General features: G+C 38.9%; 1 protein-coding gene across 34 annotated transcripts in view; it reads right to left on the bottom strand.

Annotated features, from left to right (window-relative positions):
- The window catches only part of DLG2 (discs large MAGUK scaffold protein 2), a 982,239-nt gene that overhangs the window by 15,168 nt on the left and 953,858 nt on the right, over positions 1 to 13,213 (bottom strand). For 22 of the 34 annotated variants that reach the window (XM_088159292.1, XM_088159302.1, XM_088159297.1 and 19 more), the window contains 2 exons: positions 12,191 to 12,290; positions 8,423 to 8,464 (listed from right to left, as the gene is read on the bottom strand). In XM_088159292.1, coding sequence (XP_088015418.1) covers positions 8,423 to 8,464; positions 12,191 to 12,290 — 142 coding nt within the window. Of the gene's footprint in view, positions 1 to 8,422; positions 8,465 to 11,255; positions 11,302 to 12,190; positions 12,291 to 13,213 lie in introns of all 34 variants that reach the window. The other 12 variants (XM_088159298.1, XM_088159304.1, XM_088159319.1 and 9 more) reach the window with 3 other exon arrangements.

The following is a 13,213-nucleotide window of genomic DNA, read 5'->3' as shown; positions in this document are numbered from 1 at the left end:
TGTAAAGTAGACAGGGTTGCCTTTGTTTCACCTGCTTGCATGCACATGAGCCTGTGTTGTATTATTCTGGTGGGCTCCTGCCAAACCCAAGTGTGCACATACAAGGGAAAAGTGCTGCCTTGCTTGGTGGAAATACCTGTAGGATTTAGAGGGGGGTACACCTCACCCACAAGCAGTCTGCCTGCTGTCTGAGGTGCCCTTGAGGCTCCACTAACTGTATTAACATTGCAATGCTTAGCTCCCAAGAAGGTACAAAATGTTTTGTGGTTAAATCTTAAGCTGACTCCCACCCCATGAATCTTCGTTTGTAGATTTTTTTTTTGTGTGTGATATAATATCTAGGCAGCAGTGACAAATGTGTAAGGAGCTCTTCAAGTAGAGATAATGTAATTATTGACAATGACAGAAACAGCAAATAAAAAACTGTACTGATGTGTTAGGAGAGAGGGAGAACTGACAGAACCAATTCCTGCCTAGTAATGGTGCTGAAGCAGCAAAGGAGAGAACACAATTTTTAATAAAAGGAAGAGATTAGACAGCATTTGAGGACAAGGCCACGTAACATATGAAGAGTGTGGACAAGGGATTTTCTTTTCTGTTTGCAAATATTTGATATTGTAATCACTTTTCTTTGACTTTCTGCAAAGTTGGAAACCTAGAATTATTGTTTCACTAATTTTTATGCATCACATGTATTGGTTTCCCTTAAAGTTCTCAAAAAGTTTTAGGGGTGATGTAAAACTCACGATGTCTCATTTCTCTGGAGATGAAAAAATCCACTCTGTAGGGTGGACAAGGATGCTCCTGCACTGTCTGTCCTCTACCCCACAGGAGCCAAGGCTGTATTTTTAACAGCCTGAGAAAGTCAGTCTGAGAGTGGGTGATGAAGCCATCAAACACCAACCAAATGGAGGGGAGCCTGCTTGTTCAAACATCATCTTAAACTTGATATTTGTTTCAATAGTAAATAGGTCCACAGCAGGAGTTTCATTTCACTAATTTCAGAAACCTGAGGCTAGAGTGCTTATGTGTAAGCTAGTCCCTAGATACCTTTTGGAGCCAATGTCTGCTTACAAATAGGCAAGTGCTTATTCTAAGACATGAGTCATCTGACTTATTTTACATGTCTACTTTGTGAAGAGAGAAAAAGTCAGAAGGGTGAATTTGTCTCCATTGTATCCTAACAGCATTTAAACAGCAAAGCCAGGTGCAGGTATCTGCAGTTAAACAGCAGAATCTCATGGGAGTGACAGTGTCAATAGCTATTGGAGGCAAATAGACAAGAACTCTGAAACTATTTTTTTTTCCCCCTGTGAACTAATACTTGGCTTTGGCACAGATTTATAACCAGCACTGATAACCCAGCACAGATTTTACTTTCTTTCTTGCCCAGTCTCTGGCAGACAGGTTGCCATGCTAAAGCTGTTGGTACATCCACACTCTCAGTAGGGTATGGGCTAGGGAGAAAAATGAGCCTGTTTTACAGATGTCTTGTGAATCTGTGGCCAGGTTGAAGGCAAAGAAAAATTCTCCAGCCCACTCAAATTGTGCTAAAGTTTAAGGCATTGGAAAAAGTTGCAGTAAGTAAGGGGAAACTTTGAGGCTGACTGTGATATACAAGAACTTTAAGACAGACAACTTCCTGAGGTAAGGACCTTCAGCCCTCACTTCCAGATTCAGCATGGCAGTGTGACTGTGGGGAAAAGCAGCACCATTTCCACTACTTTTCTTTTCTGGAAAAAGGACTAAAGAAGCTGAAATTTCCAAGTGAATAAAATCCTGCCATGTACTGTCCAGACAAAATCTGGTAGGTCCTCAGAGGCTGCTTGGCATGTTAACTATACCAGAATGTGCTCTTTAATGATCTCCACTCAGTCAGTATTGCATGGTTTTGAAGTAGTCCATAAAGTATTAAGTATAATGAAGAGCTCTAGAGTCAATCAATAATCAGATTGCTATAACCTTGTGATGGCTTTGAGGTGTAAGACACAGTGTGAAATCCATCAGGACACAGGCTCTTATCATTTGCCTAAGCCTCATTTAACACCCACATTAACAGCTTAATTAGCACAGGTTAGCTGTACTGATCTGGAAAATCTTTGTGACATTTAACAGATAAAACAAGAAGATAAGAAAAGACCTTTCTGTTGGATTTTTGGTATGTTCCCCTATTCTTCAGTAAAATCCCATCAAGTCAAAAAGAGAAGAAATAAAGAAAATAAGGAAACAGAAGACAAAAAAGGGAAAAGTTTCCTAAATGTAATATACTTATGGGTAAAATTATTGGAGAGCTTTCACTTTATCAGGACCACTCCCTGCTTCCCTCTGCTCTTTGTTTGCCTTTTGGTGTTTTCTCATGCTTGGGAATAGAAGAATAACCTGGAGTTTGTTAAAACTCATAACCTCTATAAACTGGGCAGTGGGGTCCTATGCTGCCAGATAAATTTAATAAGGAGTATTAATTTAATATTTTTAAGGCATTTTATAAGGTTTCAGATGGGTAGCTCTGAAATGGATTTAGTGTGATGCCACTGTTTTTCCTTTCTGATTAGGAAAATTCACAAGCAGAGAGCCTGTGAAAGACTCAAAACTAGTTTCATTGTAGACCTGGTAGATATCAGGCATTTATCATGTAACTCATAAAAAGGCCCCATTTCCTACTGCCTTGCCAGAGCACCCAGGGCTTCCACAGGTCTGGTATACCTGCATCCTTCCTGTGGGTAATGGGGCAGCCATCATGTAAATAAACACCCTCCCTCACCCAGCAACTCTTGCACTGGAAATACATAGATTTTGGCATCCTACTAATGTCTGTGAATGAAAAAATCTGAAAAGAGATGTAAGTAGATGAATAAAAAAAATAGTAGTACTAGAGAAGACAGCTATAAGTTATTTATGATTTTAAAAGATCAAAGATAATTCTTGGGTTCATTAAAATATTTGGATTAATGGTGGTGGTTACCATCAATACACATAAGGAATTCTTGTAGGTGAGCTAAATTAATTTAATCTTCAAGCACTTGTCCGAATTTTGTTGCTCATCTGGATTTAAAATCAAAGAAGGGTTATTTTACTGTCACTATCCATTTAGGTTTTGGGCTAATGTATGAAATACCTGAGTTGTATTTGCAAGATCTTGGCAAAATCAATTTCTTTTTTTTTTTTCTTTTGCACAGACTGCACTAGACAATATCCCTGCCTCTGTTTGGTTCAAAATCCTTTGCTGGGGCCCTATTTATGTGACTACATGACTTTTTGAAATATTTTGATAGCCATGAAAGGCTGGAAACCCAATATGTAAAAAGATCATCAGCAGTCTGAGCATGAACTTATGACTGAGAAGTTGTCTACAGGCAAAGATCAATATAGCTGTGTGGGTATAAAATGAGACTTCAGTACTTGTGCCAATTTGAGTATGTCTGAATAATACAGTATCTCTGTGGAATCAATGCACGTGCCCTTAATAATCAATAACCTATTTTAATAATCAGAGCTACTTTAACCTTGATCTGAATCTTCAAATCTCATTAGAAGAGTGACTTGTTGATTTGCTGACAGAGGGTAAATTTTTTTTTCTACACCTTTTTCTTATTTTTAAGTTTTAGTTACGTATTGCCTCTCTAGGTAATTGGTGCCATCACAACCAGTTATGCAATTAGACTAAATAGATGTGACACTGTGTGTGTAATTTTGATGACAGCTGTAAAAAGCTTTACTGAACTATGTGTAAGAGTGTTACAACGCATATGCAGAAGAGAGACTTGAAATTCATGCCCTTTATGAAAATCCTGTCTCGCAAAATAAAAACTGATGAGTCCATGATAAAAAATCTGTCCTTACAAGCTTGTTTTGACAAAGAAATCAGACTATTTTAAGTTACAGAGCTCAAAATAAACTTTAAATCATCATTTGATTAACTGGTCCAGAGATAAGTCAAAATTGGCTGTATGTGTCCTTATCACAAAAAGAACAACTTTTTGCTGGACCAGGACTTTATATACCGCTCTGCAAGCTTGGCTTTACTGCTGAGAATGGGAACAAATAAACTAACATAGACTTCATAAGAGCATGGCTGTATGATTCAGCAGCAGCTGTGGAGCAACTCATCCCCTTTAGATCAAGCCAGCATTTGTTCCTGGCCCCAAAATACTGTTATTTAGAAAAGCTTGGATTCTGCTCTCAAATGTGTCTGGGGTTCGCCCTGAAATTATAGCTAGAAATATATAGAAATATAGATAGCTGAAGGCTATCTGCTGGGAGAAAGAATATCCCACTGTTGGTTCCAGCCCTACTGTTCATAACAAACCAAGTGTTGAGGGCACTGGAAGAAGAAATCTGATTTACTTTGTGCAACTTCTTGTTGCTTAGAAGTGGTCAAAGAATTTTCTCTTGAGACCACACTGGAGGACTTTAAATTATATTTTTGAAATAAAAACTATCTGACTTCTGCTTTTTTAACCCTGGAGACATAAGCAGTACTTCAGCCAAATACTCAAATTTTTAAACAATATATTTTTCTAAAAAGTAATGAACGCATCAGAGCATATCCCAGAAAAAGCCCAGTTGATTTGTAACCCCCTTATTCTTCATTGTCCAGGTCACAGCCTGGACATTTCTCAGAAGCCTTCAATATTGCTGGTTTGGAATGGTTCTAGGAATGCTCAAGGTATACAGGTTTTGAAACTAGCTACTTTTCACTAAATGCTCATCATGAAAAGCAAAAGTTAGAGAAATGTGTTAAAACAATTGCCAGAGACCCACCAGAAAAAATGCAGAACACCTCACACCGGACTACAACTGGTCAGTTTTCATAGGGATATATAAGAAGGTCTGCAGGAGAACACCCTGCACTTGCCAGTCATTTCTTACCCATACATGTTTTCTTTGTTCTGGCCAAGGTGTGAATTGCTGATTTCATAGAATCATAGGAGCATAGAATCATTTAGTTTGGAAATGACAAGTCCAACTCTGCCAAGTCCCACTGAACCATGTCCCTGAGCATGTCTTTAAATCCCTCTAGGGATGGTGAATTAACCATGTCCATGGGCAGCCTGCTCCAATGCTTGATAACATTTTCAGTGGAGAAATTCTGCCAACTATCTAATCTAAATCTTCCCTGGTGCATCTTGAGGCCATTTCTGCTTCCTGTTGCTTGTTACTTGGGAAAAAGTTTGACCCCACCTCACTGTAACCTCTTTCCATCTGCTCCCCACCAGCTTTGTGCTCCAGACCCTTCCCCAGCTCCGTTCCCTTCTCTGGACACGCTCCAGCCCCTCCATGTCTTTCTTGCAGGGAGGGGCCCAGAACTGAACTCAGGATTGGAGCTGTGGCCTCAGCAGTGCCCAGTACAGGGGGACAATCCCTGCCCTGCTCCTGCTGGCCACACCACTGCTGATCCAGGCCAGGGTGCCATTGGCCTTCTTGGCCACCTGGGCACACCCTGGATCATGTTCAGCTGCTGCTGAGCAGCACTCCCAGATCCTTTTACACCAGGCAGCTTTCCAGCCAGCCCCAAAATGCCACAGTTCAGAAAGCAGTGGGGCAGGCAATCCCTTTCTTCCTGCTGATTTGCTGGGGAAGCAGAAAAGAAAAGAGGCACAGGAACAGGGTCACAACCCCATGCAAATCTCTTGACTCTTCCAGTGATTTTCTATTTCCTCCCCATGAATTTTCCAGCTTTACATTTTTTCTCCTCTGCATGTCACCAGTATGCTCCATGTTACCAGTGCACAGATTGATGAGTTTCCAAGTCAAGACACATAGTGTCCTTGAAAAGTAACTTGCAGTGCCTCACTTCGAACAAAGATTCTCCTCAAAGTGACACTATATGACACTGAGAAAGAACTCTGCAACATGGCTGGGTCCAAATGGAGTTAATACAAACTTGGTTCTGTAGCAGTGGCTGATGATGGGCTCCATTCCCAGCTACCCAGATGCAAACAATAGAAGAAATAGTAACTGTATGCTGTCTTCTTCTGCCAGGAATATTACCCTGGACACTCATTATTTTTCTTTTTTTCTTTCTTAGGAATAAATAAATCAGGAGGAATACTTTAGGAAATCTTCTAGGACTATGTCTGGTAATTATTCTTTCCACATCAGAGATGTTGATAAGCTTTTACAGTGTAGCATCCTTTCTCAACAGTCACACAAAATGAGAACTGTGGTGAAAAGAGAACTTCCTTTGACAGGCTTCATCTCTTTTATCTCCATTCCTCACAATTTGCTGGCTTTACTCTCTGACCAGCTGCCTCTCACTCTCATCTGATTTTTCTTGGTTCCTGACACATAATTTTTCCACAGGACATTTGCTATGATGAGTTGTGCAATGGGATGTACTGTCAACACAGGAGATCTCAGCTCTCTTTGCCTGAAGATTCGAAGACTAATCATCTGGACTCAGGAGGGCTTTATTTCTGCACAGGAGATATGCTGATGTACCATGGCCAAGTGGAAATTGAACATAGTCAAGTTAGACTTCAGGTGCCACCATGGCCATCTGAAAGTAATTTCCATCTGGGAACCAGAACTACTAATTTGTCAAGGTAATGCCTGCAAATACCATGTTAGCACACACCCATGAATCCTTAGCAAATGAAATCAAGCCCTTTGGGCACCAAGTTCTGTATTTTAAAGCCTCTTTCATTTGGCAGAATCTAAGACGGGCTTCCTCTGCTTCTTAATGGCATAGTTATCCTGTGGGCAGAAAAGAAATCCCTGCCAGCATCTTCTCCAGCAGGCAGAAGTTGTTGGACATACCAGTAATGCACGGGAACATCCAGCCAACAGGATGCTGCTGGAGTAAGACCAGAGCTTGTGCAGATGGAAACCACTCTAGAAGGAGGGTGACTGCCATGGGAAGTTGTTACTCCAGCATTACTTTTTCTTCCAAGTATCTATGTTCCAGCTAACTTTCTCAAAATTTTTCTATTACCTTTCTAGCACCTCAAAAACCACACTTTATTTTAAGCTATTACACAGCCAATGAAGAACGGGCTACCTGGCCTGTTTTATGATCAAATTTGGTAACAGGCTTTTGTGAACATGCCCCAAATATTTGACTGCAACTGGGCACTCCTATTAAGGCTGCTGTTTGGGACAGTTCATCAGCCTAGATTCTCTTCTGGGTTTTTACCCTGAGCTCTTTCTGAAATATACAGATCTGGCTGAGATTTGACTTGTGCAAACCTTTGAAAGTTTAATCCTTTGATTAATTTCCGATTGTAAAGTCAGTGAGGAGAAAGAATATCTCATATCTCAATATAAATGTAATAAAAAAGAAAATCCGCCTTTCTTCCCAAGTAAAGGGCCCTTTAAAAATAAAGCAGAATTGGATCTTGGCAATTCAAGAGTGCCTACTATTTTCCTGTGACTCTGGCAATTGCTTTCCAAGGAAACCTTTTCAATACAAGAGAATACAAACCAATTTGTCATTTCTGAATAGGATAAAGTTAGCTGTTTGGCTGAAACAAACCAGTGTTTATCAACAGAGCTCAACTGCTGTGTTATATCCAGACTAGTAAACATGAGGTATGATACCATTGATTACCTGAATGTATGTGGGTGCTTAGCACAAGTGCTGAGTGACTGGTGGAAAACTTGAATTGTTAAGCAAATGGCTTGAATAAATAAAACAACTGGGTGATCTCTCTCATTTTAGTAATCTTTAATTACATTTCTAGTAATTTATTTAATGCCCTGGATTTTTTCTGCTTTTCAGAACTTCCAAAAAATAGTGATGTTGGTTAAATTTATGGGCGTTACTAAGAGTTACCCAGAACATACAATCTGCCTCCTGGTTATATGATCACATGGAGTCTGTAAATCCAAGCAAATCAGGTTGCAGGGTTGGGAGCTCCACCTGCATGGTGTCAGTGACATTCAGTGGCAGTGCCTAAGCAGTGACAGTCTATGTTACCTTTTCTTAAGACTGCAGTATGAATTAGGAAATCTGTACTGTCAAAACTAAGTGCTCAATAAAATTTCTGGGACTGTTTCTTAGCTATCCATACAGGCAAGTAAAAATCGTGACCTTGTAAAAAGGATGCCTCTTACAGATTTGACTATGGCTGTGCAGTAACTTTAGTCTTAAAAGATCATCAAGAAACTTCCCCCTGTCCCCACCAAAATAAACTTTTGTCACTAAATAAATAATCCTGACTGGCATTGGCTATCCAAAGCCAGGTTTAGTTTTATGTCCCTAATACATCACAAGTAACAACCCTTCTCCCTTCTCTTATAAAGTTTGACAGTTTTCTTTTATAGCTTTGTACTCAAGACATGGTAATAAATTTGAATTCCAAGCCATTTGCTCCAGTGATCTTTTTAACATAAACAAAAGAGTAGCAAGGAGAGAAACAAAATAAAAGAAACAGAACAAGCAATGCAAAATAAAAGGACTCTAATGAAAGCAGTAACTTACTGTAGCTACTTTCACTATCGCTGGCATTAGAAGAAACATGTTCTGCAAGAACAGTACAGCAAATTAAAGAACATAACCAAGCACCACAGAGCTGCAGAAACTTAAAAGAACTGCCACAGTCATGCAAAGGTAGTTATGCAGAGCAGAAATAAAAGCTGTGCAGTGACATCACCTGCAAATGCTCAGATATTTTACAGAGGTAAAACGAAAGCTTTCTCTCTTGTGATATTTCAGAAAGAGACTGTATGGATTAGCTGATATGTGCCATGGCAAAACCATGTCTTTTTGTGATAGACAGTAAATGACATCTCTGATAACTTCATTTCAGTGTATATTATGGTCAGCTTGGATCTCACTTGATGTCTTTAGTAATTTCTTGAAATCCAAGTGTCTGCTTGTACTCTGTACAATCAGTGATGTGCATCACTTATGCATTGAAACTATTCCTGCTAAACTTCGAACTTGTGTCTGTCTTTAATCAGTGTTCACTATCCCAAAGGACTGTGCAGTGATTAACAGATCAATGAAAGTTATTTTGGTATCAAATATTGTAACTGTATTTAATCTACCCTGTCCAAAAGGGAAAAAAATTAAAGAAGACAAAGCCAATGGAGAAAACTAAGGAAAAAAAAAGGGAAGAATTATTTTTCCAAAAATTGTCTAGACTCAGGATTTGAGCCGGAGTTTGAAAACCTTTACAAGACCAGTCTGGATGGGTGAACAGGAATACAAGAACTATCATGATGGGTCAGTGCTGTGGTTTGTCAAGTCAGATGTCCTGTTTCTATTATCATACCTTCTTGAAAGGAAGGTGAAATCTACATCATATAATGTTATTGTTCCAAAACTGTAGTCAGCAGACTATTTATGGACAGTAAGATCAATCTATATGCTCTCCAGGAGGTCTACAGGACCGTATTAAACAGTGGTTTCTCTGGTAGAAATGCAGATTATTTTCCATCTGAAAGATTATTTGGTAGTTGAAACTTTTCAGCTGGTCCAGGACATTTAGAAACCAATGGCATAATGGCTGTACATCTGGGAACCCCCTGGGTTAATGAGAAAGACAGGAGCAGTTCTGAAATTCTCTGCAAGGTGCTGCCTTTCCTCCATGTACCAGTCTAATGGCTTAGGGTTCATGGATTGGGAATAATGGGGCTACTGGAGCAGCAGAAATGGGAAGGGATGATATCTGATAAAAACAGTAATGGGAAACCTTGATCATGGGCTTAGTTAGAAGCTTCTAAAACTTTAACTTATATTTTGCAGAAAACAGCATAATAACTTTCAGACATTTCACAGCAAGTTGACCGAAGTAATCTAAAAATAATGTGCTATACAGGACCCTGAACAACTTTATTTAAAAATAACAAATTTCCTTTATAGTAAGAACTGTCATTAAAAAGCATGTCTGAGTTGAAAATTAACAAAATTTGGATGGGTGGGAATGTCTAGGGGTGTTCCAGTTATTTAAAACTAGGTACAATATTAATACAAGCATTACAGCCTATACAATACCTCGGTGCTACTTTGTTCCAGATCAACAGAATTCAGGTAACTTTCAAATGATTGGATGTTATGGAGAATTCTCTTTGTAAGGACACATATTCAGGAGGAAGGTTATCAGATCTGAAGTATTTTACTTTAGCAGGGAAAGATCTGCATTTGTTGCTAATGAGCTGCTATGACACTTAAATGATCACAGAATGGATAAAATTCAGGTGGCAGTGACATTTGCTGTCTATCACTGACAAAACCAGTCTTGCAGAACCTTCTTCCTTGTACAAGAGATAAAGCTTTCATCTTTAAATTGTGAGCCACTGCATGGCATTAAGTTAAACCATTAAAATATTCCTTCAACAATTCAGTCAGAAGCATAATAATCTCCAAAACTGTGTGCATGGATGTGCATTCCTGCAATTAAAAAGCACATACAAAACAGTAGGCAATGCAGCATTAACACACATTTTGCTCCAATTACTTGGTGCTTAAGAAAAGGAAAAACAACTGAGGAACAAGTAGCCAAATGCATGCAAGTGGCATTTTGTTGACATTATTTAGCTCTCGATACAGAATTTAATATAGCTATATATGTAGAAATCAGCAGCAAATATTTCATTCTATACAGCTTTTCCTGGTTCACATTTTGAGGAAGAAAAATTGTTTCTAAGCAATGATCTGACACGATATACACTCTGCAATGCCAAGTCTTGAGACAGGATTGCTGCATCAGAAAAAAAATTAAGGTTGTGTGACAGAGAATAGGTTGCTAATGGTGAAAATTGGTCCAAAATTAGCTTTGGAGAATGCATGATCTTCTCTAGCCTGCAAATGACTTCTTCCATTAATAACAAATACTAATCTAAAAATTCAGCAAAGTAACAAACACTCCCATGCAAAAAGCTGAAAATGCAGAAGCAACAGCAGAAACTAATTTTCTGTTGATCTCCTCAGGATGTGATCATGTTAAAATGTTTAAATTTCCCTTTAGATGGGGAGGGAGGGATTGTGGCTGAAAAGAACAGTCTAGGCAGCAGAAGGCATTCTAGGTATGCTACTCTACAGAACTGCCATGATGGGAACAATAATATACTGTCAGAAACGAAAGGTGTTATTATAAAAGAAGTGAAAGTGTCTGCTTGATACACTGTATGTTATTTAATACCGTCATGCAGAACAGAACGATTGAAACATTTGTAATGCATTCACAGCTGGGTAACAAATAAAACTCTATCTTGTGCATGCTAGGAGTGAAGGGTCCTCAGAGAAGAAACAGAAGCCAAAACAAAACAAAACAAAAAAGGGTTTACAGTGACCATTCCTGGGAACTTACTCAGAGTCTTTGTTCCATAACCGTCGTCACCTAATCCGGGGATGTCCTGCACGGAAGTCCCCAGAGAGAGCAATGAGAAAGGAAGAACAGCCGCAGAAGAGGAAGGAAGAAGTCAGTGGAGTTGAAATGGATACTACCATGACTGACCATGTTGATTGAGCAATCTGGATCCTTGCCTTTTCTTTAGGAAACAAATTTAGACCCATATTCTGTGGAAATTCGGCCAAAGAAAGAGGCAGTGACTGTGAAATGTGCCTTTTGGAGCTGTGAGGAAGAAGGAACAGCTAGATAAATAACGTTCCAGAAACTATCCTCACTGGATAAATTTAGGACAGAACTTTTAAGAAAAACAAAAGTGAATATTTGGGCTTGGAACTAGCAAATATTTTTAATAACACTGGTTCCCTATATAATTTAAGCAAGCAATAAATGCTTGTGGTGGAACACATTCCAAGATCCAATTTAGTTCTTTAATCTGTTAACATGGTTGCTTCCTTTAATCGTTAAACTTCCAGTGAAGCTGCCCATGGAAATCAACTTTGTGAAAGTCAAAGTGAAAAAAAACAGATTAGAAGAAATATTTTAAAAACTAACTAGTTTAGTATTGTGAAAGAAATCACATTTTGAGCCAATTCTGGTCCGGGAATATTTCTGAGAGATAATTTTGGATATATGACAGGTGTCACAACAACTCTGAGGAGCTGTATTTCCGCTTCCAAAAGTTAAGGTCACTGCTTTATTCTTCTGAAAACAGTATTTCCAGAGACGGAAGGAGCAGCTGGATCCAAACTGCAGTCATACACTGGTCACAGTAGTAATACCTCTCCTGCCTGCCTATGACAGATATTTGCCTAGATGTGTGGGATACTGCTATCATGCGTGTCACCCATTTGTTGTGCTGCTGCATGTGACATCGTCTCCAAGAGGTTACTTACGTTCTGGATCACTTGTTTCCTGCTCACTCTGCTCCTTGCTCTTGTAGAATGGGAATTTTCGTGAAAAGATGAAGTTCTTTTTACGCTTGTCATTGAATGACTGTGAAGGAGAAAAGGCATGGGGCAAAAACAGGGACGTCTAATTGTTGTCACACTCATGCTGACAAAACAACTAGTTTGTAAAAGTGGAGAGAACTGTAGTGACTCAAATCAGAACACACTAAGTGGCTGCAAAGAATCAGAGGTGTGGTGAGATCTGAAATTTGAAGGCAAAGCTCCTGAAGACTGGATTGATTTGATTCCAGAGGTCTTAAGTCACAATGTACAGCTCCTTACTTGGAAACTGTTGTGTTTGGCTTGTTTAGATGAAAGGCTACAGATGGTTCAGCATGCTTTGAGATCAAGCCATCCATCTTTAATCACAGCAGACTGTGCACAGAATTAATTAACTGTCTGAAAAGAATTGGCTGTAATATGGAAAGCGGAAGTCTTTGATTTGCCTGTAGTGTGTGGATTCAGCCCTGTGTCAATTAAAATAAAAAATTCTTTGCTGGTAGGTGCTGTTGATTTTATGATTCTTTTTTGGCCTCTTTATCAACAACTTATGTGTGTTTTAATGCTTTTAATGCTTATTAATGCTTAATAAAAAAACCCCATCTCTGTTTTATTTTACAGATGTATATTTATGCATTAGGTTTCTCTGGATATGCTTTTAGTTCTATGTGATTGATTTAGAAATGGAATTCTGCTGATAAACAGTATTTCATTTCATGATGAGCAACATATTTTGCTGTAATTCTTCAAATCAGAAATTAATATTGAAGAAATTGGGGTTTCTTACATGATAAAACCTTTGACTTCATAAACAGTCACAAGGGCATACAGCACTATCCTGTGTAAAAACAGGATATGCTTACTTGAGACATTTATTTCAGAAACTAAGTAAGGAAATAGGATCCCTATATTTGAATTGAAAGAAAGTGGCATTCTAGAGGACACACAGCTGCAGACAGTATGTGTCTG

The sequence above is a fragment of the Sturnus vulgaris genome, chromosome 2 (genome assembly GCF_052056855.1).
Source record: "Sturnus vulgaris isolate bStuVul1 chromosome 2, bStuVul1.hap1, whole genome shotgun sequence".
NCBI classification, from domain to species: domain Eukaryota; kingdom Metazoa; phylum Chordata; class Aves; order Passeriformes; family Sturnidae; genus Sturnus; species Sturnus vulgaris.
Note: the sequence above shows the minus strand (reverse complement) of the source record. Positions and strands in the feature narration are given on the sequence as shown.